This window comes from Globicephala melas, chromosome 6 (genome assembly GCF_963455315.2).
Source record: "Globicephala melas chromosome 6, mGloMel1.2, whole genome shotgun sequence".
Classification (NCBI taxonomy): Eukaryota; Metazoa; Chordata; class Mammalia; order Artiodactyla; family Delphinidae; genus Globicephala; species Globicephala melas.
In genome coordinates, this window is record NC_083319.1 from 33,782,406 (window position 1) to 33,809,499 (window position 27,094).

At 49.2% G+C, this 27,094-nt stretch overlaps 1 protein-coding gene across 2 annotated transcripts in view; it reads left to right on the top strand.

The window, feature by feature from the left end:
* The window catches only part of GABBR2 (gamma-aminobutyric acid type B receptor subunit 2), a 359,081-nt gene that overhangs the window by 259,043 nt on the left and 72,944 nt on the right, over window positions 1-27,094 (top strand). For both annotated transcript variants that reach the window (XM_060300705.1, XM_030829817.2), the window contains exons 9-11: window positions 11,223-11,303; window positions 15,497-15,647; window positions 18,515-18,647. In XM_060300705.1, coding sequence (XP_060156688.1) covers window positions 11,223-11,303; window positions 15,497-15,647; window positions 18,515-18,647 — 365 coding nt within the window. The remainder of the gene's footprint in view (window positions 1-11,222; window positions 11,304-15,496; window positions 15,648-18,514; window positions 18,648-27,094) is intronic.

Consider the following 27,094-nt stretch of genomic DNA (forward strand, 5'->3'; position numbering starts at 1 on the left):
CGTAATTATTTTCCCATTTTTAAAGCTTACTTCTTCATTGGCTGAACAAAGTAAGCATCTTGGCAAAGATACTTTTTTTTGAGTGATTGCAGCTAAATTCTCTTGTCACATTTCCAGTTCTCAAATTATATCATTCTGGGAGAATATTTTGTAAATTATTGATTGGCCAATCACAGCTACAAATGCGTGCCAATTTTATTGCTTTTTTTTTTTTTTCTGAATGTTAGGATTAGACACCAACTCCAGTGACTGGTTTTAGGCATTTATAAGGAAAGCAGTGTAGCAAACAGTAGTTCAGAGGTGGGTTTGAAACCACCTGAGCTCAAGTCACTGTAGAACATTAGGCAAGTGACTCACCTCTCTGAGCCTCAATGTCCTCATCTGTAAAATAGGAATATGATCCTACCTACCTTCTCGGGATGTGGGAAGAACTAGATGAGATAGCACAGAGAAACGTGCATATATTTCTTGCTCAGCAAGTAGTAGCAATTATGATTAGCATTTAGTCAAAAATTATGATACTTTTCTGGGGCAAATCCACATTTTCTTGGTGTGTTGAAAGCCCCGGGTGCCTTTTTGTCTGCCTACTCTTATAGCTGCTCCCAACACTTAATGACATGTAGGGTGTCACATGGGGCAGGGCCTTAGAGATGATCTCATCCCGCTGCTTCATGGTATAAGTGGAGAAACTGAGGCCCAGGGAAGGGAGGTGTTCCTCCCAGGGACACCCAGCTGGCTGGAAGCAGAGAAGTGACTAGACCTCGACTTTCCCCAAGTGCCAGCCTTTGCGTGTTCACATGTACACCTGCGCCTGAGTGTCCTCCCTTTGCCACTTCTGTGTCCAGCGTTTATTGACTGTCAGAGCCGGGCCTTGCAGATACTCCTGTTCACATGTTTTTAAAACAGACATTGATCCTGTTGGCAGAGGGATGCTGTGCTGAGGGCATATTCTTATCAGCACAACAGTTAGTTTTCCAAATTTAGAGGGTCTCAGAGGTACCTTGCTGCCAAGATGGAGGGGCATTGCTTTATTGAGTGGCTGTCCAGGCTGGAAGGGCTCCTGGTTGTCATCTTATTTCAGAGGGGAAACTGAGGCTCAGACACGGAAAGGGACTTGCTGTGGGACAGCAGTTTCATTCCTTTCCTTCTCTGGGCTCATGGTTCACCTCCAAGAGAGGCTGGTCTTCTGTCTCCTGGGACCTTCCCGGAATTTGCCCAGAGGATGGGCCTGCCCCCCACCTTGGGGTTACTAGAGCCTAAATTGCCTCATGCCATTGACTTCGAAAAAGGCTTCTAAATGGGGTCACCATGCTGTTTTCTGCTGTGCCCTTCAAGCCCTCTCTCTCCCCCTCACCCTCTGCCCTCTTCTAAGAGGGGACGGTGGAAGAGCAGAGCTGACTCACAAACAGCCAGCCCCAGCAGTGGGGCTCCCTTTGCAGGGTCTCTCCTGGACTTACACCCAGGCTGTCTCAGCGCTCGCTGGCAGCATCTTGGAAGTTGGCCCATCCCACCATTCCTCTGGAGACCACGAAAGATGCTTTCTTGGCTTCTTGTTTGTAAAGGTCCTGGTGCCTTCTAAACCCTTTTATCTATAATAGAGGAAGCATTTTGTAGGAGGCTCTGTTACCTTCTTTGTAAAACTAAAACACAAATTAGTTGGAAATGGGAGGCTGTTTGGAGAAGACTAAAAGGGGAGCCCGGAATCCATGGTCCTGTTCTACTTTTTTATTATTTTGGCTGCTTTGGGTCTTCATTGCTGTGCACGGGCTTTCTCTAGTTGCGGCGAGCGGGGGCTACTCTTCGTTGCAGTGCGTGGGCTTCTCATTGTTGTGGCTTCTCTTGCTGCGGAGCACAGGCTCTAGACATGCGGGCTCAGTAGTCGTGGCTCACAGGCTCTAGAGCGCAGGCTCAGTAGTTGCGGCGCGCGCGTTTAGTTGCTCCGCAGCATGTGGAATCTTCCCGGACCAGGGCTCAAACCCGTGTCCCCTGCATTGGCAGGCGAATTCTTAACCACTGTGCCACCAGGGAAGCCCCTTGTTCTACTTTTTGATTCCAGAGTTGTAGGATTGGTATCACAAGAGCCTGGCACTCAGTAGACCCCTGGTACAAGTTTATTAAATTAATTTGGAGGCAAAAGACCTGTATTCAAGCCCTTGCTCTGAAGTTTACCAGCAGTGTGACCCTGGGCAAGTCACTTTATCTCCCTAAGCCTCAATTTCTTCCTCTGGAAAATGGGATGACACTAATGCCAACCCTGCCTGTCCCCTGGGGCTGGGCCAAATGACATTTTGCTCTATAAACACTGGGTGCTAGGAAGCTAGTCACATTACTAGCATGCTACCTGGTTCCTGGCTGGCTCTTGGTAAATGTTTACTGAATTGGTGAGTGATCCGGCTTGTGGAAATTTGAGAGCATGCTCATTTACTCCTGGTTTCCAGTGGCTTGAGTCAAGGCAGAATGTCTGACAAACAGCAGTTAGTCTTGACAACAGAAATGTGAACTGAAGCTACTTCACAATGGTGGCCATTGTTGTTCCAGGCTGGAGAAATGACCTTTTTTGCAAACTTAGGAATGCTGGATAGACAGAACTACTCTAAAATAATGTGTCAGGGCTAGCCCCATGGTCCCTCGTGAGGCTGAGGCATTTTGTATCCAGAGAGAGTTTCAGAGCCCTAAACATGACCTTCCTCACTCCCAGCTTCCCTCCATCTACTCTGTTTTCAAGGCTTCCCAGAGCCCCCAGTCCTAGGGGGTAGGTGTGGCAGATGCCGTCAGCGTCCCACCTGTAGTCCCTGAGCATCCATGGTTCCAAACAAGCATCTTATTAAGAGCACCTACACCTCTCCCCCTGTGCGAGGAACAGGACAGATATTCAGGGACTTAATGCTTCCAGGGCAGCCCTGAGCCAGGGATGGATGAGAAGTGGAGGATAAATCCCCCAGCGTCCTTCCCACTTGGGTGGAAGCTCCCAAGAACTCCAAGGTATGTTCCGCTCTGTCTCCAGAGGTCCCCATGAGATTGAGCCTCACTTGGCCTCTCAGAAACCTGCTCATTAATGCACCTTGCCCTGGCTCCCTTGCCTTCTCTGTCTCACCTCCCCACACCCCTATCAATGTGTTCGAGGATCACCTCCCAAATAAATTACATGCATTCTTACTCTTGGCTCAGGCACCATTCTGAGGGACCCACCCGTGGCAGTAGGTAAGGTAGGTATTAGCATCCCCTCGGACACACACCTTGGGTGCAGTGGACCTAACCCCCTTTCAACTCCAAGTTCAGCACCCCTCCCCCATGCCATCACTGACTTGCATCAAACCACGTGTAGATGAGGATGAATACTAGGGAATTGGCTTTTTTTTTTCCCCTTGAGAGAAAAAAGAATCCATGTTACTAACGAAGTCTAAACATGGCTCAGAATTTGCAGCAGGAAAGGAAGTTGAGTGAAGCCATGATTAGAGCCTTGTTTATGCTGTTCTTGGTGAAATCTCAGCATCTGCCGCTCTAACTCACCGTCGCTGCCTTCATTAGGCCTGTTTGTAAGAATCGCGGTGAATGATAATCTGCTTGAATTTGGACTGCTTCTGTGCAGCATAAAGGACTCAGACTTTGGAATTTTATACTTCGCCACCTGATTTGAAGGGATGGGGTCTTCCACCGCCCTAACAACGTAATTGTCATTCAGAAGGTACCTAGTGAAGTGTAGGTTTGTCCTCCCCATTTGCACACATTAATTACCGTTTGGTCTTCGGGGTAACAGATACGGTTCTATGCAGTGCGCATTTCCTGAGCATCTGCCAGGCACCTTACCAAGTCCTCTGGGGAAGCCAAGTTGAATAATCCTCTGCCCCCGCCACTCCCTGTAGGGGCTTCATAATCTCTCTGGCCAAGTGCCAGTGCCCATAAAAGCAGGAAGATAATTTCCCAGAACCTACTAGAAAATTTTTGGAGCTAGTTTGACTCTAGTTTGAGACTCTTAAGGCTGATTTTTAATATCCTTTTCCTTCTGTTAAGGCATATATTATAGCTCTCTTCACTAAGCCATGGGTCTGGAAAGGCCAGTTTTTTGGACTGCCCCTCGACTTGATGTTAAGAGTGGAGACATAGTTCACTAAACTGCAAGTTACACCAGAAGTGTTGTGGGTCAGCAGGAATGGAAGGGCACACGTGAATATGGGCTCTTTCAGGCTGGAAGTCTGACCCTGACCTTGATACCTCCCAGCCCCCATGATCCAGGGCTTACCTTTCAGGGAGCTCAAGGAAGGTGGCTTGGAAGACAGAATTATTTAGCAGACCTTGTCTTTCATTGAGCCATAGATTCTCCATGTTGAAGGCAACCCTGACTTTCCTTTACAGCATTGCCTCTACTTGAATGCCTCCAGTGATGGGGAACTCACCTCCTCTCATGTGGAAAGTATGTGAGCTTCAAAGCAGCCATGCCTAATCATTGCTAGCCAGGCACTGTGGCTTAATCTCTCTGAGACATCATTTCAGCACTTCTTAATTTTATTTTTATGGAAGTAAGTTTAAAGACACTTTACATTAGCTTATTTATTTATTTATTTATTTATTTTGGCCGTGCCACGCAGCATGTGGGATCTTAGTTCCCCAACCAGGGATGGAACTCCTACCCCCTGCATTGGAAGTGCGGAGTCCTAACCACTGGACCGCCAGAGAAGTCCCTCAGCACTTATTTTAAAATAGTGAAATGGGACTTCCCTGGCGGTCCAGTGGTTAAGACTCTGCACTTCCAATGCAGGGGACACGGGTTCGATCCCTGGTCGGGGTACTAAGATCCCACATGCCGTGCAGTGTGGCCAAAAAATTAAAAATAAAATAAATAAAATGGTGAAATAAAAGGTGATTGTTTACCTTGCTTGAGAGTGATGGTGAGACTCCAGTGACCTGAGGCTATGAATGAGCCTGGCTCAGTGACTAGCACAGAGAAGAGCTGTGACAGCTGTTGGCTTCCTGCTCCTCTCCTGGGCACTCTTCACAATGATACCAGATTTACCCCCTCCAGAGTTTCTTGAGCAAAGTGCTATCTTACTTCCTCAGGACACACTTCACACTCCTCATTTCATGGAACGTTGTTATCCCTGGTCCATGAAAGCCCCTCTTGTTTGTTTGTACCTTTATTTCCCTCATATTCTCATATGCCACTCCTGCCTCTCCCCAAGAAAGGCAAACATTCTAAGTGTTTAATGCAGATATTGTGTTTGTATGTGTCCTTGCAAAATGTGTATTGCTGTTTCGTGTGCATATTTTGAATTTGCATCGACATAACTGGATTACATACTTTTTCTGCTTTTTTTTCCAAGCAAAAGTTTGGGCTTTTGAAGTTTCACAACGGTCATTTCCTGGCTCCTGCACGCCAGCACTTTGTTTTTGAGATACCTCCATGTTGCTGTGTCTGCATCTAGGCTGTGGCTCTCACTGCTCATTCCAGGGGATGTACACCTCCATTCTCCCAGTGACAGCCACTCAGGTCACCTTCAACTCCCTGTCTCCAAACATAATAAGTGTCCTTGTACATGTCCCCTTATGAACCCAGCTGGGTATTTCTTTAGGACAAATCCCCATGAGCTGAATTGTTGGGTCGGAAGGTGTGTCAACACCCAACATGCCTAAAATTTGCCAGATGGCTCTTGGGAATGGCCGTACCCATCTCCACTCCCACCAGCATGAGGAGTCCTGTGTCCCTACCTCTCACCCACAGTTGGTGTTTGCCAGCTCTCTCATTTTTTGCCAATCTAAAGATATAAATTAATATTATACTGTGGTTTTGAATGTCATTTCTCTGGTTACTGATGAGTTTGGACATTTCTTCCTGTGCTTGTCTGCCATTTGTTAATTGTTAGTTCTGATCCTTTGACCACTTTTATTTTGAGTGTATTGTCTTTTTCTTGGTTTGTAAGAGTTCCTTACGTAATCTAGGTTTCAGTCCCTTTTTGGCTTTAGGCTTTGCAAACATCTTCTCCCATTCGGTTACTTGTCTCTAAACTTAAAGTCCCTGGTGAACGGAAGTTCTTAATTTTGATGTGCTATTTTTTCTTTCTTTCTTTTTTTGATCCTATGGTTTGGGCTTTTGAAGTTTCACAACGGTCATTTCCTGGCACCTGCCCGCCAGGTCCTAGCTGGGCACAGGGGGTACTGAGATGGGTAAGACACAGCCCTTCCCCTCAGGGAACCCCCTGGTTCAGTGGGGAGCAGACGCAGGACCCCAACTGAGTGTGAAACGTCATTCAGAGGAGAGGTGCTCGGCTCCACCTGGCAGATTCTAGGAAGGCTACCTGGGAGAGGTGGCATCCAAGATGAATTCTAAAGAACCAATGAGAGTTACCCAAGAGAAAGAGAGAAAAGGTGTTCTAGGTTCAAATAGCCTGTTGTATCTATATGTGTTCTGTGTCCCCTTGGGTATTCAGCTTTTGCCCTGAGCCAGTTTGCCTATAAGTCACTGGACAGATCCGCCCTTGGCAGGATTATTATACTCCTGGGGCATTTGGCCAGTGTCCACCTAGTCTGTTAAAATCTCAAAACAAAGGTCAGTGAAGTTAACTTACTGAAAATGCGACAGTGGCGTACTGTTTGTGGATAGAGACGAGTGTGAGGGAGAATCCAGGCCAAGGGAGCACAGTCGCTCTCTGCTTGGTGATGCTGAGAGGTGCTGCTCAGACCTGTTTCCACCCAGTGGGAGGAGAGTGACCATCTAGGGCCTGTCCACAGGGGCAGGGTGGGTGAGGGGAGTGAAAAATCACTTCCTGGGGAATGGCTGGCCAGCCTGGAGAAAAGCAGAATCAAGGCCCGAAATCAAAATCACAGTGTTGCCATCTCTGAAGCACGGCCAGGATCAGGAGTTGCTGTGATGTGTGGCCCCCAGGCAGAGCTAGGACTGTGAGGGCAAGTCTCGGAGAGCAGACTTTCGCTTGGAGTGAGGAAGACCCTTCAAAGCAGTTGCAGAATCATGGAACGAGAGCTGGAGGGCACAGAGATTTCCCCGTCTGGCCCACTTGTTTTATCAAGACCCAGGCAGAGGATGGCACGTCCCTGGGGCTCCTTATTGAGGAGATGGCAAAACCAAGACCCGTTCCAGGGGCCCTGTCCTCCAGCCAGAGCTCTTTCCTTTCCCTGAGTCTGGGATTTTGTTAGGGAGTCCTAGAATGGAGTAATTTTATAGAATCTTTGATGTTCATTGAGCCAAGGTTGTCTTTTGTTTTACACCTCAGAGTTTTACATTTCTTTATGTTTGCAGCTACAATTAAACTGTAAAAGACACGCATACTTCCCTCAATGCAGACCTAGAGTCAGTTGAGGAAGAATGAGCATTTGGGGGTGAGGGGAGTAGAGTCCAGGAAGCAGGGTGTGGGGACCAGCTGCAGCAGGAGGTTGGCGACCCTACACCCAGCTCTCCCACCCAGGGGTTGTGATACGGGAGGGAGGCAGGACCGCTCTGTGATTGAAGCAGTTCCCCAGCCCCGTCTCAAGGATGCTCTCAGGCCCACAGCCAGGGAGTATTTTCAGACTGGACTTTTTTGGCAGCCTAATTTTCACCAATAGGACTTATTTTCTTTATGTATCATCCAAATCCAAAGTTGGAAATAAAGAAAAAGAAAGAATGCACATTTTTAAGAGAATCCTTTTTTTTGCACCACAGCAAGGAACCAGTATTATTCTGCAGGAAAAGGGGCTCTTTGTTTTATAGTATTTTGAGCCTCTGAGAACAGAAATTGTCAGCGTTGCAGGGTCCTTCGTCTAATACAGTGGTTTTCAACTCTAGTTATGCGTTAGTCAACTTAGGGAACTTTTAAAAATAAGGCCACCCAGGGTTCACTCCTCAACCCCCCAGAGGTTTTAATATAATGGATCCATGTTGGGACCCAGGCATCTGAATTTTCTAGAAATTCCCTAGGTGACTCTAGTGCCTGGCCAGGACTGAGAACTATTTGAACCCCTGCGGTGTACTTTGTAGATGGAGAAACTGAGGTCCAGAGAAACGGAATCATCTGTCCAGGGTCACATGATAAGTCAGTGGCAACCTACAGCAGGGCTAGCAGGGCAGGGAGGGTGGCCAGTGACAGACTCAACGCCACAGCCCCTCTCCCTCTGCTCTATTCTCTGCTGCCCCCATGAATCCTCTTTCTAGTCTGTCCGCAAATCCCCTGTTCCGCAGTCTTCACGTCTGTATCCAAATAAGTGGTCGATGTTCTTTGCACAACAGAGTTACCAAGGAACCCAAGAGTTAAAAGTTGGAAGTGCCCACCTATCATGGTCACCACCTGGCTGGGCCGTGGGTGAAAGAAAGAACACAGGGGACACCATCCTTCCCCTGCAGAGCCAGGAGCCTGGGCAAAGTGCAGGGGATGCGACCCTATGCTGCCTGGGACCTCAGAAACGAGACTTCAGGTTCCACTCAGGAACTGACCGGCTGGCAGGAATCATAAGGTTTGGGCACACCTAGGGCATGGCTGCAACACAGCTTCTCACATATCACCCATGCCTTGAGCCCACAGCAACTGGGGAGGAACAGTACTCAGGGATGCCTTCCTGGAAAAGGTGGATAGGGTTTGGACATGTTGGTTTGGTAGAGGAAGGGGAAAGCTACCTTCCAAGCAGAGGGACCATTGTGGGGAACAGTGGTAGTAAGAAAACACAGGGAGTGTTTGGGGACCTCACAAATAGCTCACAGTTACTTTTGTCGTGACTCAAATAACTACAATTTATTGAACACTTCCTGTGAGGCCCCAAGCCAGGAACTGCCTATAGTCTCCTCTTTAGTCCTCATAGGCACTCTGAAAGTTGAAATTTTACCGTTACAGCCATCCACTCACAGGTCACAGGCTAGAAGGGAAATATTACTGGCATATGGGAATAATTTTACCCACCCGGTAGGGCTGGGTGATGCTGCAGTCACTAAACTACAAGGTCAGAGGTTATGAATTATTTTTTAATCTTTGTAACTCCAGCCTTCAGCACAGAGCCTAGAACATAACAGGCACCCAGTGTTTATTGAATGAATGAATGAAGTGATTAAACTAAGGGATTTAGTATAAACATCCTTCATCGCCCAGATGTCCAAGGTCAGCTTGGTCAAGGATGAGGACATAAGCTAAGCTTCCTCCACCTACGCTGCTGCTTTTGAGGGATTCTTTATTATGAAATACCTGGGCCTGGCATGCAGTAGGCTCTCAGTAAGTATGGGCTGAATGACCAGCAGCCCTGCTCAGTATGGGTGGGGAAAATGTTCTGAATTTAGAACTAGGGGAGTCAAGTTCAGGCACCCACTTGGTCGCTGCCCAGCACTTGGCTCTGAGCGTTCACTTAGCTGACATGAAGCTCCTCCCTCACCTGTAAACTGGGGTGAATTATGCCTGATTCAAGGTTTGCTATGGAACCCTGAATGCAGGAATGTGTGACGCCCCCCACCCCACCCAGCCTCCAGGCACTGCCCCCGGGGAGAGATTACGGCAGTTATGGTCATTGCAGGAAGCGGTACCATGGGATGGATGGTACAGCAGGTGTATGAGTCAGAGGGTCAGGCTGCGCGGCTGGGGGCGTGGTGAGTTGCCAGCCGCACCACCGCCTGGCTCCTGATGATTTATTCCAGGCAGCCTGCATATTTCATGTGCTGCCTCCCCACACCAAATAAATAAATCAGGGCCTCCTCCGCTGAGCAGTAGGAGCTGATTACGGCTGAGACTTCAAAAGGCCAGAGCAGGGATGCTGGAGCTCCCAGCAGAGTCTGCTGATGTGACATTTAGGAGCTGGGTGACCCCTGCAAGTGACAGCCGCCTACACAGCATGAGGCCTCCCAAATGGCAGGGAGACCTTTGCAGGGAGAAGGAAGTGACTTTTACAGCCCTGTTTTCCACCCCACAGTTAAAGGAACGCAGGCAGAAGTGTGGCCTATAGGATTCCCTGTTCCGTTTCCTGAATCCTTATAAGGAACCAGCAGCGCACCTGTGTCTCTGCAGAGACATTCACTTAGAGCCAGAGGCCCAGCAGGCAGCTCCTCTGGCCACGTGCTTGGAATTCCTGCTGCTGTGTCGCTTTATAACCCCTGGGCATTTTGAGAACCAGGGTCTGCAGCTCTGAGTACATGCCTGCCCCGCCGGTGGGCAGGTGGGCACTCCTCTCTGTAGTTATTACACTCAGGAGGCACAGGTGGCCTGTGGAACTCAGCCCAGAACTGTCACCTCTCAGGGATCCCATTAAGGCAGCCGCATGTCAGGGAAGAGCATGGCTGTGGGAACAGTCCTGAGTTTGAACCTGGACTCTGCTCTTAGTATCAGTGGGGCTTTGGGCAAAGCCACAACCTGCCTGAGCCTTGGTTTCCTCATCTGTAAAGTGGGACTGAAACCACTTAACTGCACACAACTGTGAGAACTAAACAAGAAAAGACATCTAAAGGTGAATCCCCTTGGCCTCTCCCTGCCCACTCGCCACCTTGTCCAAGACTGCGCTACCCTGGGAGCCCCACTCTCTACTCCTTGCCTTTGGCTCTTTGCCTCTAACCCCACCTTTCCCTGATTCAGCTTCATCTGTCATCAGTATTCCCTCATAAGCCTTGAATGGATCCTCTGTTCAAAGGGCTTCTCGTCCCTGTCTTGGTGGCATGTGGCATTGCTGGCCAGCTCCCTTGTGAAATTGTCCCTTTCCTTGGCTTCCAGGATGCCCACTCTGTCCTGGCGTCCTGGCCCATCTTTCCCAGTCTCTTGTAGCGTCTTTGCTCTGCCCACCCCCAGGGCCTGGATGGGGTGGGAAATAGAAATGATGTTCAGTAAGGTGGGAGGCTTACTGCCAGAGGCATGATGTGTTTTTGTCTTCAAGGCTCTAGGGCTCTCCTGGGGCAGGGGGAGCAGAGTGGTCCATGCACTCCTAGAGGGCAGAGCCAGATGGCAGAGGAAAGTTAGAGAGAGACATTCAGCTAATGACCCTGGAAAGACTTGGTAACAGGCAGAGAGTCCAGTTATGGGGGGGAGTAGGCTCCCCATCTATACATGTACAGCAAAGGATGGGTGACCAGTTGATGAGACGACATGAGAGGGTATTTGTTCCAGCCCAGATCAAGGTGAAGGTTTTGTGATTCTACCTGGAAAAGGCACTGGGGAAAGGAAAAGCCTGCAAGAATATAGCCAGAGCCTGTGGGGGAGCAAGAGCTGGGACAGGAGCACCCAGACAAACACAGGACTTGGATCTAACCTAACACTGTCTCTTGCTCCCCACAGACAGCAGGGAGGTGAAGGTGGGAGAATACAATGCTGTGGCTGACACACTGGAGATCATCAACGACACCATTAAGTTCCAAGGTAAGGCAGGTGGGCTTCTCAGAGGAGGGGGCCTGCTCAGGTGCTCCCAGGCCTGCATATTGTTGAGGGTTGTGGATGAGCTCAGAGTCCTTGGCTCTGTGGGGAAGAGGGAACATCCTCTCCTCTCAATCCATGCACTCGCTCACTGAGGACAGGATACCATCACCACATGGGAGCTGGGTTCCAGCCCCTGGGATGGGGCACTGGAATTTCCATGGAGTGCTGGCCCTCACCAAAGCATCTGTGTTTAAACTGTTGAATGACCAGAAGTAATTCTTTTTATGTGTGGCCCAACTAAATTTTGCTGTGTCACCTCCTCAGAAAAGACATGGATGGGCTGGTAATAAGGCCTCTCCACTTGCTGCTCTTCCTGGAAAACCATTCCCTCTCTTCTACTGGAGAACTTCTCCTCAACATCGAGACCCAGATCAAATGACACCTGCTCTGTTCAGCCTTCCCTGATGCCCCCCAACTGAGTTAACGGCTCTCTTCTCTTTGCTTCCACAGTCTTTTGTCTCTGCTTTTCTTATGGCCTCTGTCACTTTGCATTGAAATTAGTAGGTTATTGGACCATGAGCTCCCTGACTGGATCCTATTTGAGTTTAAATTCCTGGCACCAGCCAGGGTCTGGCACATGTTGGGGGCTCAGTGATATGTGATGAAAAAATAATACATGATTGATCAAGTAAATGAATGAGTGGGTGGGTGAATTAAATGAATGAAAGGGTGAGCATATGAGTCAGTGAGGAACTGGGTGGATGGATGGGTGCATGTGTGGATGGGTGGGTGGGTGGGTGGATGGATGGATAGATGGATGGACAGCCTCATCACGGGGTGGCTGTGGAGGAAGCTGCCATGCCCATAGCATCCAGATGCTGCTGCTTTGATTCCACTGGGAATCAAAGAACAGACAGCTGGCTTTCTGCACCTGGAGCTCCTTCTTAAATCCAAGACCACCAAAGAAGGCTCTCCCATGAACCATTTGGTTAGATTTTGGATCTGTGGGATTCCAGAAAGCTCCAGGTGGCCTCAAAGAGGAGGTGTGGTCTTCACAGTCCCACCTGAGGGAGCTGTCACCAAGACCGTAGTCATCTATTACCTCATGGAGCCACAGAAAACTTCTGAAAGTGGGTGGATAAGTCCTGTCATCCCTGCTGTACAGATGAGAAAAGGGATCAGAAAACTCCAAATTCACACAGCCTGTGAGAGGCAAAGCCAATTCTAACCATGGGAGTCTGATCCCCAAGATAGGGCTGTTTCCTCCTGGACGCAGGAGATCTGGGTTTGCTGAATAAGAATTCTGGGTTTACAAATTGAAAGAAAAATTCAAACAAAATAAATAAGAGACACAAAACAGAACTGAGAGGAAAAACATAAATAAAAAAAAAACCCAGCCAGGAAAAAAGCTAGTTATAGTTAGGAAGCACGAGGCCAGGATAACACTGAGGCTGCAGCTGTTCCAGACTTGCCTCCTGCTTCTCAGAGCTTCCCTGCACCGCCCAGAAGGTGGATAACCAGTCTCTGAACCCAGAGCCGAGCCAGGACACCTGGGCAGAACCCAGCTCTCCTGTCCACACCCTGCCTGGGTTCATCTCTCACCCAGACCCCTGCACCAGCCCCCCATGGGTTTTACCCACCCATCACCAGTCTAACCCCCTCAAGTCCATTCTGCCCTCAGTTGTCATGTCACACTGAAGAGGCCCACACAGTCCCCATTGCTCACAGCGAGGGGCCTCTCCCTGGGGTGGTTCTAAGACCTCCAGGAGGGGACCCCGCCCCACTTCTCTGCCTGCTCCTTCAGGTCTCCGCAGCCAAACTGCTGACATTTCTGCAAATGTGCCGAGACTTCACCATGCCTTCACCTGTGCTGGGCCGTTGGCCCAGAATGCCCTTTCTTCCATGTCTTCCTAGTAAACAGCCAACTACTTATCTTCCTGTCAAGACTCAGCTCCCACATCATCTCCATTCTGTAGCCTTTCCTGACCCCATCTGGCGGAACTGCACTCGGCCGCCTGTTTCCTGCTCAGGCCTCCCTGGGCCTGATGTTCGCACACGACCTGGACCCCATCGCCAGAGGCACTTTGCATAGTGATTAAGGCACAGGCTTCAGGGCTAGGCAGATCTGGGTTCAAATCTGTCCAGCTTTGCTACTTACTAGCTATAAAAGCCACTTAACACCTAAAAAAAAGTTCCCTCACCCCGTAAAATGGGAGTAATCTTCTCTACCCATGAGACTCTTAGATCAAGTGAGAAAATCTCTATTAAAGTGCTCAGCTCATGGTAAGCATTCAATAAATGTGCTTGCTACTGCCTTTAAAAAAAAAAAAAACATGGCTAGTGTGTAAGTTCCCTGAGGGCAGGAACTGTGTCTTGCTTATCTTTGAATCACTGGTGCCCCACACCAGGCCTGACAGTTGGAAGGTGATTATCAATGATGATGCCCATCATTAATGAGGACGAATGAAGGAAGGATGGTGATGAATGGATGAAGAATGAATGAATGGATTGGGTGGGGAGCAAGAAACAGGACTGCTGCTGTTACTAACACTTCTGATAAGCTGTTACCATTTGGCTTCCCTAATGACTTAGCTAAGATGCACGGTGAGAAGGTGCCATTTTGAGGGAAGACAAGGTGGAAAAAGAGATGCGGATTTTCTGAAGTTGTTTCTACACAAACTAGTGGTTATAGTAGTCACATAACCTTTGATCCAAATCTAGCCCCCTTGCTTAGTGCCCAAAGAGGAGCTTATTTCCACCAAGAACTCATGGGCACTCACAGCTCTTGTGTTGGGGATCCAGAAGGTGCCTAATGCAGCCCAGGCTATGTCGGGGAAGGGGGGAGGAGGACAGGGAGTGGGAGGAAAAATGTCCAGGTGTTGAGCTTTTATTTCTGGAAGCAAGAGATGGTGTTACCTGTATCACCTTGAGTCTGCTTTTGCCCTGACTTGCAGCCCTTGAGGCCACTCTTATAAGTGTTACTTTGCATGTAAGTGCTTAATGCTTTACATTAACCAAGCCAGCAGGTTTCTAGCTGTTTTTGAACCTGACAGTTCCCTCTACTGCTTAGATGATTCAGACTCTTTTTATCCACTGATTGTTTCCAAACACATTTGAACTTGCTAGCAGAGTTTTTTAAACAGATGTGCAGGGGAGTTCTCAATCCCTGCCACCACATCTGCCCATCCTCTGCCTGTCTCCTGGGAATGGAGGCATAACCTAGGTTGGCACCCGTGGCACAGCTGTGGTGGGGTCATTGTGACCCCTGGTGGGTCTCCCAGGTTTGGCCACTCTTGAACATCTGACCGATTCCACACTGGAGGGAAAAGCTTCAAAGTGTCACAGTTCCACAGCAGAAACCTGACCTGAAATAGCAGCTGAGAAAAAAGGGATCTGCAAGAAACAAGAGGTGGGCAGGTGAGGAAAAGGGTGTCCCTGCATCTTTCCTCCCAAACCAGCCTGTACCTGGTAAATCAGGACAATTTGCCACCATCCATAAAGATGAGTTTGCTCTGAGGCCCTCAGGTCTCCCCCAGGTGCCCTTGAAGAATGAGCAGAGACATCTCTACAGTCACACAGCGGGATGGAATCCCACAGTTTCTGTCCAGTCCTGGCACAGCAGGGAGGGGAAGGCATGCCAGTAGCTTCTGCCTCCCACAGTAAGTCTTATGAAAATGGAAAACCAGAAAGAGCTTTTATAGCATAATGACCTTGAGGCAGAAAATCCGCAGCCAGAGCACATATATGTCTCCACGGAATTGACAGGCAAGGTTTCCACCCTGTTGAGGGGTGGCCATTATCATGTGTTAGCACAGAGTCCTTGAGAGCCCAAGCCAAGTTCCTCACCCCAAAGACAACCAATGGTACCTACTCACAGCACCCAGCCCTGCGCCTTCTAAGCCACTGGTACCTTTGGGGAATAAATGGCAATGGGTTTTCAACATGGTAATTAGACCAAATTCTAGTCTTCTAATGGCGATTAAATGCATCACAAATCCCTTATTGATTCTGTTTAGAGAAAGAAATAAGTCCTGGCTTAGGCTCCCTACTGGCCAACCGCTGGAGCCCGCTCACCCAGTGACGTGTCCTGCACAGTTTGTGCACAGGTGGCGGGTGTCAAGGGCATCCAGGCAAGGATGTTCTCGGGGACTGACTGTGCGCTGAGCTCAGCTGATGCCTTTTCCTTGATCTTCTAGGATCTGAACCACCAAAAGACAAGACCATCGTCCTGGAACAGCTTCGTAAGATCTCCCTACCTCTCTACAGCATCCTCTCCGCCCTTACCATCCTGGGAATGATCATGGCCAGCGCTTTTCTCTTCTTCAACATCAAGAATCGGAATCAGAAGTAAGTCACTCATGCCCTCCTCTTGGATAGTGCTTTCTGGGTAGACAAGCCTCACAGACAAAGTGTAGGAGCATCACGTAACACGTTCTCCAGGGGCACAGAAGTTACTAGGGCAGTTTTCCAAAGTGTGCCGCTTAGTTACTGGGATGTCATTAGATGTTTCACGTGAGTGTGTGTGTGCACGAGCGTGCGCGCGCACACACACACACACACACACAGGCAGGAGCACTGCTTGCACAGGAAGTCTGGCTTAAACAAAATTGAAGGGTCCAAGTCCACAGGTCTTCTTGGAATTTTGGCCATGCATGTGCACTGTGTGGTGGTCCAGGAGGAGAAATATAGAAGCAGAATTCCCCAAACGTCTTTTCCCCACCCACTGGCAGGAAGCACTGCCAGAGGGAGATCACTGAGTTCAGTAAGGACACGTCCCATCCATACAGCATATCACAGCCTAGGAAGCGCCTCCTTCATCATCTCGGTTGACCCTCGAATAATGACCGCAATTGCACATGAGAGCGCCAGCTCGATGTCGGAGGGCTGGAGAGCCCTGTCCGAGACTGCACTGCTGCGTGTAGCAGAGCCTATCCCCTGGGTTTCTGGCCTTGATCCCTTTTCCCCCACGCGTGCCCTTCCCTCTCCGGAGGAGACCAACTCGCTTTCCGAGTTATTCTGGCCAGCCATGGGTAGTACGGGCCACCGCCCCGGGCCGTGGTGTTTGCCGAGCACAGCCAGCTTCTTTGGTTTCCGTAGAAATCCCTGACCCCTGCTCCCTGCCTTGTTGTGGGAGTGGCTGAGCAGGGCTCAGAGGGTGGGCCTTCGCGGGGGGAACAGCCTCGGTGCCCCCCAGAGGCGGCGCGGCTCTGCTGTCGTGCCCAGAAGGCACACAGGGCGACCTCCTGGGCTGCAGGGACGAGCGCGATCCCAAGAGAAGAGGTTTTCCTTCTCTCCCTGCTTGCCAAGGAGGAACTTGGCGGCTCTAGAGCTTTTGTTGTCGTTTTGGGGTTTGTTTTCTTTTTGTTTTTGGTAGCAGCTGCTTAGGTCAAACCTGTTTGCTGAAAAACAGAAAGTTGTATTCACCTGTTGTTTTATTTATCACCGATAACACAAATATTGCCTCCAAAAAAAATTGAAGCAACTCTGATCTACTCCGTACAAGCCTTAAATGATGACCATGCATGTTAGCACTCGACACAAGGCCCTGGGCATGTGGTCAGCTCTTAATGTTAGATTCCCTTCCTGCAAGCTGCAGTAGTTTTTGTCATAACAGCAAGTTGTCCCTGTTGTTAAGACTATACTCCTTTAATTCCTAACTCCCCCCTCTTGGCTGGCTTCCGTGTGAATTTTTTTTTCCAATAAATTTATTTATTTATGTATTTATTTATTTTTGGCTGTGTTGGGTCTTCGTTGCTGTGCGCGGGCTTTCTCTAGTTGCAGTGAGCGGGGGCCGCTCCTTGCTGCGGTGCATGGACTTCTCACTGCTGTGGCCTCCCTTTGTTGCGGAGCACAGGCTCCAAGCACGTGGGCCTCAGTAGCTGCAGATGCAGGCTCAGTAGTTGTGGCTCGCGGGCTTCAGAGCACAGGCTCAGCAGCTGTGGCACATGGGCCTAGTTGCTCCGAGGCACATGGGATATCCCCGGACCAGGGCTCGAACACTTGTCCCCTGCATTGGCAGACGGATTCTTAACCACTGTGCCACCAGGGAAGTCCCTGTGTGAATTTTTTGACTGGCTTTTCAGATTAAAAAATCTACAAAGAGATAGGAAATAAATGTCACTGTGGTTTCAAATCCCCCTCTCTTCTATCTTCCTTAATGCTACTCATCCTTTAAGGTCTACCCCATCCAGGAAGCCTGCCTCAGTTCTGGCCTCTCCCCTCCTTGCTTCCTATGGTAATAAGAATGAAGGGACCTTAGCGGTTCATGGTTTACAAAAGAACCTTCAGGGACCCAGTCCCCTCTCAGCTTCACATGTGTCCTAGGCAGTGGTATATGTGCTTTTATAGGTGAGGAAACTCAGTCGGCTAACTGACTTGCCAAGGGTGCACCTCATGAGGTCACAGGGGTGTTTGCTGGACTCAGGGCTTTCAATTCAAAAGCCCATGAGGGGTCCACAATTTACAGCCGGCTTTTTATCACTCTACTACTTTGACACTGAATTTTTAAATGTGAAAGGATTAATAGAACTGCAGAATGCAAAAGAAAATGCTCAGGGAACAACTGACCATAATTACAATCTGCAAAAGAGCACCTGGACCATGGGGGCACCTGAAAACCCAAGACATTCTGAACAGATTGTGCTGGGGGAGCCAGACACATCTGAGAGTAAATTCCAGCTGGCTGATGGTTTAACACAGCCTGGTGAAGACAGGGGGAGGATGGGGGTGGGGACTCCATTGTCCATCTCCATCACCTGGTACCGGGAGGTACCATGCGTGTGGCTCTCTTTGTGCTCAGGACAGTCCCTCACTGTGGAAGGTTGCTGAACATAGATTAGAATTCTCTAGATTTGGCTGTCTTCCCAGCCCCAGCCAAAAAAAAACTGTTGACTTAACATCTTTGTGTAAACCAAAAATTAATGGTTGAAGAAGCCGGCAATACAAGCTGTCCCCAGAGAAGTGATAGGTGAACTTGACTGAGAAGACAGGAAAATCAACAACTAGAAATCGATAGCATCGCAGTCCTATAGTGAGGGGGAAACAGCCCATCAGAGGAAGCACAGTCTTGGGGAGGGGGCAGTGAAGGAAGCCAGGGTTTCCATTCTTCTCTCCCTCTCTAGCCTTGGTGACAAGATACACATTCAGAAAATACCTGCTGCAGGAGTAGCTAAATTAACAGTTCTGCTAACTATAGTATCTCTTTCTTTTCTCAGGCTGATAAAGATGTCAAGTCCGTATATGAACAACCTTATCATCCTCGGAGGAATGCTTTCCTATGCATCCATCTTTCTCTTTGGCCTGGATGGGTCCTTTGTCTCTGAAAAGACCTTCGAAACCCTTTGCACCGTAAGTCATTCTGCACATTCCAGTGGTTTGTGATACAAGGTTTTCTTGGTGACCACAATCACCAAAAACACAGATACAAACCCATAACTGCGTGAAAATACATGAACAGGCAGCAGACAACTTGTTCAGCCATTCAGGCAGTTCAACAGGGCAGCGTGGTATAGCTTTCAGACCAGAATGGACTTAAGTATTGCCTGTAAAATTAAGAGCCTGTATTTAACAGGCTGTTGCTAGAAGACAGCCCACTGAGAATGATTGAATAACCTAGAAAAGCAAGGGAGAAAAATGCCCACCCAGGCACTGTGCCTGGGGTCAGAGTCAGGGCTGTGTAAGAAGGAACAAGTCTGCCCACCAACCTTGACGGCCATCACAGAATATAAGGAGAGGTGTTTGTATGGATGACTTTGAGTTGTACAGAAAAGATCGCTTTCCGTATTCTCTATTTAACAGCAGTGTTTCTCAACCCTTTTTTTTGCTAATTGCCCCCATAAGGAGCCTTTTTAGGCTTTTTTTTTCTAATTATCCCTTCTTGAAATTTCAATACCAAAGATATACTGTATTTCTGTTTATGTACTGTATATATACCTATAGTTTCTACATAAAAGAGTAATAAATTTTCACATTCAAGAACCAGTGTTGTCCCCCTTGGGAACTATATCACCCCCACTGAGAATGCATATATTTAAGGAAGCCCAAAACAGTGTAATTTATTTACTATATTTTAGCAATGTTATTTTGAAAATTAATTAACATGTTTAAAAATGTTGTTGCCTAGTTATTGTTGTTATTAGTTGTTTTTCTTTTTAAGGCGTTTGTACGTTAGCAGTTAGCAATTGTGTAGAACTCAGTTGAAAGTATCATTGGCTTACTTTTTAGGATGAGGATGGCCAGTTGGGATTTATTTCTGGACTTTACTGTGATCTCTCAGAACTGGGTAGGACATGCAGTAATTCATCCAATTCCCCGCCTGGAGGACCAGAGCTAGAAGGGATGGTCAAAGGATCAGTGTTGACCAGATTAATCCAAAAGCAACTCTTTTGTTGTTGCTGTTTTCTGTTAAGGTGTTAAGAGCAACGTAGGCCCTTTTTTGGAAAGCAGTCTCTTTTAGATTATATTTGCTGCTCTGTAGTCTCAGTGTCGCCCACTACTGGACGATCATAAAGTAAAGGTTGGCAGTGAGGATTAAACAAGTGGAGGACCCCTTAAACGTGCTGCAGGTCACCACCCACACCTTGGACTTTCAGGACTGCATCGGGTCTGTCAACTTAAAAAACATGCGCAACGTGAGAATCGTGAGTTAAGTTTTATTTGGGACAAAATGAGGACTATAGCCCGGGAAACAGCATCTCAGATAGCTCTGAGAAACTGCTCCAAAGAGGCAGCGGGGAAGGTCAGTATATATGTGATTTCGGTGAAGGGGGGAGTACGTGCAACCAAGCACAGATTTTTTGCAGGAGGTTACTGCTAGTCATGAGGAGCAGACGTCGCCATGAAGGATTTTAGTGCTTTTCTAGATATGAGGAGATATAAGAATTGGAATCATAAAATTGGCTCCTAAAAATATCTAACTATCTGAAGACCTGTTCTGCCAGGTTTTTCCAGAGCACAGAGTGCCTCATTCCTGCTCTCCACCCTGAGCTCCTTTCAGGGGGCATTGAAAGTCAGCAGCTGCAGCAGCACGTGATTTAATCCTTGTAGAGGTGGATGGCAAGTGCCAATTTGTAGTTGACAGATCCCCAGACTCTGGGACAGCCCGTGGACTGGAGGGAAGTCCCTGGAGCACGTGGTGTTGCTCCCCTGATTCCTGCAGATGATGACATCGGACTGACTTGTTAATAGCCAGCTTCAGCATGAATTGTCAAGCAAATGAGATGTCCCCAGAACTCGTACTTTGTTTGAAAGGTTCCACTTGAGAAGTGCGTGGTCAAGTCCCCAATACCCCAGGGGGTCCCTGGGGTGCTCAGGCATCCTTCCTCTCTGGGGTGGACCTGGAGGGCAGTTAGGCCCCACGTGCTCCAGAGCTCACCTGATTCAAGCTTCCTACTCAGAGTTCTTTATTCTGCCCCGTTTCACTCTGCCCTTCTGGGGGTTGAGGAGGTGAAGTCGAGTCACAAGTCCCCCACGTGCCTGGCATCAGAGTGCCGGAGTCAGCTTCCGGAGAAGCTGAGCCGCTCAAAAGTCCCTGTGGGTGTGGGTTAGCAGTTTGTGCCCGCAGAAGTGTGACCCTCTGGCACAAGGATGGTGACCGCAGCTTGTGTCTCGCTCGCTAGAGAAGGTGTGAAGCGCTTGAGGTCCCCTTCAGTTCTGCATCAGCACGACTTCTGTGCCCTGTGGGGCCTTGTGAGCTCATGGGTGCCATGTGTGTCTGTGGTCAGCTTTCCTGGGCAGTAGTGTGGCCCGAGGGAGGGGCTGCTCCCAAGGCACCCTGAAGAAGCTAAGCAAGGGGTTTCCCTCTTCCCTCTGTCCCTGGGGACGCCCTCCCCAAGTTTGAGGAGACCATGACAACGGCAATAATGAAAATGGTTCCAGGGGCCGGTTTGGTGGCTTCTCATTCACACGGCGCTCTGATCTTTGGTGGCTCCCCGAGAGCTGAGGGGCCCTCCTTGATGTACTGGCCGAGAATCACGGGGGCAGAGCTCCACCTGGGTCCCTCCCAGCTCCTTGTCGCCGGCTCCTGCCACCTGGGAATGCATCCACTGGCCCGAGGTCCCATCTTGGGTGCAGAGACATGAGGCCCAGCCCTTGGAGAGTCTCTCCCTCCCAGAAGGGAATTCCTGCCATCTCACCATGCTCACGAGCCAAAGGCCGTCAGAGCACAGGTGCTTCCTGGAGTTTGCCCCGAATCCTACAGACACTGGGTGACGCAGGCTAGGGAGCCCAAACGAGGGCATCCCCACACCCCGGTGTTTTCTCTTAATGAAGCCTGACATTCTGTTCTGGGAGTCGTGCTCATTTGCGTGAGGGGAAGGCTGTCCTGGGAAGCCTGGCAAGGCGGTATGAATAAATCATAAAGCGCTTTACAAATCAGCATTAGCTGGAACATGAGGGCTCTGAAGATGTTAGGGCCTGGTTCTCCCCACCCTGAGGATTCATTTATTTGCAGTCGGGGCTGTTTCAGAGGCTCTGCAAGGGGAAGCCCACATTCGTGACTGTGGAGAAAAGGCATAGATTAACTAGTGTGGATTGAATTGGGTCAGCACAAATGTGTGCGTGGCTAAGACCGGGGTCACTTATTTAATCATCCCCAATATTGATTGCTCAGGAAGGGGAACCAAAAGCTCTTAAATTAAGAGCCTAAGTGCACCCCAGTGGGTGCAGTGTGGGTTGTCCACCTGCTATTCCAGAGGGGTTGTGGCTCCTTTGTTTCACTTGGCGCCTTGGATTGTGTACTTTCTGGGCCTAGGAGGCCCCCAGTGCAGTGAGCACAGGTCTTCAACAGCCTGGGCTTGACTCTCGCCCCCTACACATACTACCTCCGGACTGTGGAGGTGACTTAGCCTCTCTGGGCCTCAGTTTTGTCGTCTGTGAAATGAACACAACAAATCCCTATGCGGGACTGTGGTGTGGGCTAAATGAGACCATTCAGAGGAGCCACCTGGAGTGTAAGGCAAGTAACGGGGAGTGGGCAACTTTCTCCCTGCCACGGTATAATCTCCTGGCGTCCCACACTGTTTCTGTAGGAAATCTCACAGGACAAGGGACAAGGTGGGTCACGAAGCCAGCTTCAGATGTGGAGCAAGAGAAGGCACAGTTCAGTCTGCTCTGCTGCCATATGAATGCCACTTTCTTCCCTTTTAGTTTTCAATATAGAAACTAAACACAGTGATAAACAGTAAACACCACCTCAGGAAGAAACCTGTGACGATCACGGGATTATGCCTCTCTAGGGGCTGTGCCTCTGCTCAGAAGGGCCGTTATAACTCGGACAGCGGGGTGGGTACGTGTGTGAGCATGTGTACACACACTCACACACACACACAGAGCTAGGGAAGCAGTCACACTCAGTTCCCATCCCCCACTCCCTCTGACCCTTTCTGGCATCTTCCCAGCCTAGTTCTAGCGAGTCTTGCAAACATCTCGCAGCTACACGGTGCTGTCTCCCTGGACACTGAGTGGGTAGTGTAATCACCATAGCAACATGGCCCCTGTGGGCACGAAGCTGCCTATGAGGACAGTGCTGGGCGTGGGCTAGAGCCCCCATGCCAGGGGGATGGGAGGGCCCTCACACTTGCTTATGCAGCTCAGGAATCCCAGCCCCTGGCAGCCCAGAGAGGGAGCGAGGTGGGTGGGGAAGAGAAAAGGTGCTCGCCTTCCTTGTGGAATCCTAGGCAGAAACCCCAGCAGGAGCGTGGAGGGGTAAGAAGGGACTCTGCAGTGAGGACGAGAAGACCCAGGTGGGCCTTTGATCCAGTGCAGGTCTCAACAGCTCCAGGGGCATTCAGGGCATTTCTGGGCATGGAGGTGGTCAGCAGTACCATGTGATCTCCCCAAGCCTGTGCCCTCATAAAATTCAGCATTCTCTGCTGTGATTTACCTTGGGCCAGCAGCCAGGTGAAGGCTTTCCTTCAAATCCCCACCTGACAAGGCAGGGTTCACTGTCCCCGCTTCACAGGAGAGAAAACCGAAACTCTGTCATACATGGCTAGGTGGCAGGACCAAAGTATGGAACTAGCTCTGTCGGACTACAAAGATGTCTGAGACATTTCATTCATTTCTTTAAGAAATATTTTGATTTTTTGTTAGCGGGTTTATACCAGGAAAAACAGGTCAACTAAATTCTTAGGAATGTGGGCAGTATTTATCTCAACCAAAATTTTTGTCTGTTCAGATTTTTTTAAATTGGAATATAATTGGTATCCGCAGGGGATTGGTTCCAGGAAACCCCGCAGATACCAAAATCCGAGGATGTCCAAGTCCCTTATATAAAATGATGTAATACTTGCATAGGTTATAATCAATCCTCCCATATACTTTAAATCATCTCTAGATTACTCATAATACCTAATACAATGCAAATGCTATGTAAATCCAATGTAAATGCTATGTAAATAGTTGCTGGTGTGGCAAATTCAAGCTTTGGTTTTTGGAACTTTCTGGAATTTTTTTTTCTTTTTTTTTTTTTTTTCGGTACGTGGGCCTCTCACTGTTATGGCCTCTCCCATTGCGGAGCGCAGGCTCAGCGGCCATGGCCCACGGGCCCAGCCGCTCCGCGTCATGTGGGATCTTCCCGGACTGGGGCACAAACCCATGTCCCCTGCATCGGCAGGCGGACTCTCAACCACTGCGCCACCAGGGAAGCCCAGCCCTGGAATTTTTAAAAAAATATTTTCAATTTGCTCCCTGTTGGTTGAATCCGTAGATGTGGAACCCACAGAAACGGAGACCTACTGTAATTCACATACCATAAAATTCACCCTGTTAAGGTGTATAATTCAGTCATTTTAGTATATTTATTCATTCATTTTTGATACATCCCCAAAGTATAGCATAGTGCCTGGCATATAAGAGAATTTCAGCCAGAATGCTTGCATTCAAATCCTTAGCTACACTACTTCCTGCTGTGTGACTTGAAGTTAGTTAACATCTCTGAGCTTTAGTTTACTCCTCTGTAAAATGGGCATACTCGTAGGATTGTGAGGGTTAAATGAGATAGTGCATGTAAAGCACTTAGTGCCTGCCACATAACAAGATTCAGTAAATGCTAGCCATTATCATTATGAATGAATGAATGAATGAGTGAATGATGGGACTGTGTCTGAATAACTGTGTTCACCTCTGGACACAGCTAAGAGATACTAATAAAGCAGAGCAAACTTGGCATGAAGAAGAGGCTGGAAAACTGGGGTTGATGCTGGTTGATTGCGCGTAGGTATGTCCATGGCAACTTCCAGCTTTACATGTCCTTGCTCTGCTAGATCTGGGTCGGGGACAGACTCAGGGCCTAAGTCAAAGCCAAGCTGCTGTACCTCAGCCACCTTGAGTGCTGAAAGGGGCCTCAGGGCAGGCTGCGAGGGAGGTAAGAATGACGCAGGTGGGATCTCTTGGACATGAGTCCCCAGTCACTGGAGTCTGATGTGAGAACTAGGAGAAGCCAGTTCAGCCCAGGGCTGCTCTGATGGAAGCACCGAGGAGCGTGGCTCAGCTTTATCTCCCAGCTGCCTCCACTTGCTGAGATTCCTGACTCCTTTATTTTTTTTACCTTTTATTAGAGTACATATACACATACACATTTCATAAGCGTATAGCTCAATGAATTTTCATAAACTGGATTCAGCTGTGAATCCAGATCAAGAAACAGGCCATTACCAGCATCCCAGAAGCCCTTCCTACCCGCTTCCAGGTACTATCTGCACCCCCCTCCCAAGAGTAACCACCGCCCTGACTTCTGCCCACACAGCCAGTGCTGCTCAAAGGGCACGTGAATCACCTGGAGACCTTGGTGAACGCAGATTTCGGCTCAGCAGGTCTGGGGTGGCCGGAGGTGCCGCAGCTCTAACAAGCTCCAGGGTGATGCTGACGCTGCATCCACAGACCACGCTTAGAGTATGAGGTCAAGATTAGAGCCCATGCTTATTTTTGAGTTTGTCTCCTGGAGACTGATGATATAAGGAAATGGAAGCACCAGAAACTCTGTCCCGTGAGAATCAGCAAGGCCTGTTCGGGCCAGTTGGGAAAGGCGATGCTAGCCCTCCACCCTGGAATCTCAGGAAGCAGGGCCTTCACAGGATGGAGTGCTGGGTTCTGGATCCTGAAGCGTGCTCTCAGCCATCCACCCTGCTCACAAGAGGTATAGGAATGAGCTCCGGATAGGCAGCAGCTGGGAAGGGATGGAATAGTGGGGGTCCGGATACTGGATTTGGAAGCACGACGTCCTCTTCCAGCCCTCTTCCAGCCCTCCCAGAGATGCTAGGATCTCTGACTCAAAAGGCAAAGGCTACCTGGGAACACCCAACTGGCCTCCCAGTAAGTTCAAGAGTGGTAGGAATTAGTGATGTTTTCAAGTAAAAGACCATAAATGTCTGTGATATTTTTTTGCTTGGCGATTTTTTTTGAGACAGTTGAGGGAGAATCTGATGTAAAACTGTGGTTTGGGGGCTATTTCAGCATGTGATCCCATGTTGTTGTGGCTGGCCATATGGTCAAGTGCTTTGTGATTTCAGAAGGTAGCAGGAAAGCTGGGCCAGGGGATGCCCACAGGGTTTGATGGTTACCTTTCCTGGCAGATTTAGATCAACTCAGGGATGTGGCTGAAGGAGCTGGTGTCGGCAAGGCCTGTTTGGGCCAATTAGGGTCCTGGACAGGCCACAGCCTCCCCACCCCCATCTCCTTTGTTCTTAGCCATCCAGGGTCTTCAGTTGTGAAGGGCTCCCTAGACCTCTGGCTTGCAGAGGAGGGGGCTGAGGAGGGTGCCAGGGGTGCCCCAGACCCTCCAGCAAATGTACAGATGATGTCCCCCCATCCCACACACCCTCATGTGGATTACTGCAAGCCCCAGCCCTTGTCTTATAATTCATTCATGTGGTAACATTTCCCAGGTACCTACTGTGTATGAGGGTCTGCAGGCACAGAGCTGGATCACTGCCCTCGGGGAGTTAGCGTAGATGGGAAGATGTAGTTAAATAACTCCCATTCGGTGTGTTCTATGCTCTGATGGAGACAGGCCTAGGGGAGGGAGTGGAGGGACCAATCAGGGAAGGCTTAGAATAGGCGACCCCTCAGAAGGAGCTGCAGTTATTAATGGAAGTCCTGAAAGATGCCTCCTATTTGCTCACAACTCCTAGCAGCTGCAGTCTCAGTGGCACATCCATCTCTCCTTCTGATTCCAGTGCTGGAATGGCTGAGGTACCTGGAATGGCTGGAAGAAGGACCTCAGTCCTTGTCTTCTTTGAAGAAAGAATTCAGCAAAGAAACCAAGATTGTGAAATAGAGACAGTGTTTATTAGAAGCAAAGTACGTGTGGAAGAGCACACAGGCGAACTTGGAGTGTGTTGTACACAATAGGGGCGGCTTAGGTTGCTTATATGCGGGCAGTTTTCCAGTTGTCTCTGGCCAGTCGTCTCGCTTGTGCCCATATTTGATCTGACACTGGGTCCTTCCTGGTGTGCCCACACATCTCTCAGCCAAGATGGATTCCAGCACAAAGGTTTCTCGGAGGTTGGCAGGACATATTACGGGCCGGCACTTCCTCCCTCCTTTCGTGCCTCCCCTACACTGAGGACCCCTTCTGTGCATGGGCCAGACTGGGAAATCCTGTTGACCACAAGAATAAAGACGTTGTGGTCACTTTGCCTTTCACCTAATCCGGGCCCAACGCTCCAGCTGGTCTCTTATCTTGAAGTATCAGCAGGAGACCAGTTGTAGCTGCTCAGCCTGGGGCCTATACACCTCCTACCTCACTTCCTCTCCTGCCTCCACACCCACTCATCCACACCTTCAGTCCACGGAGC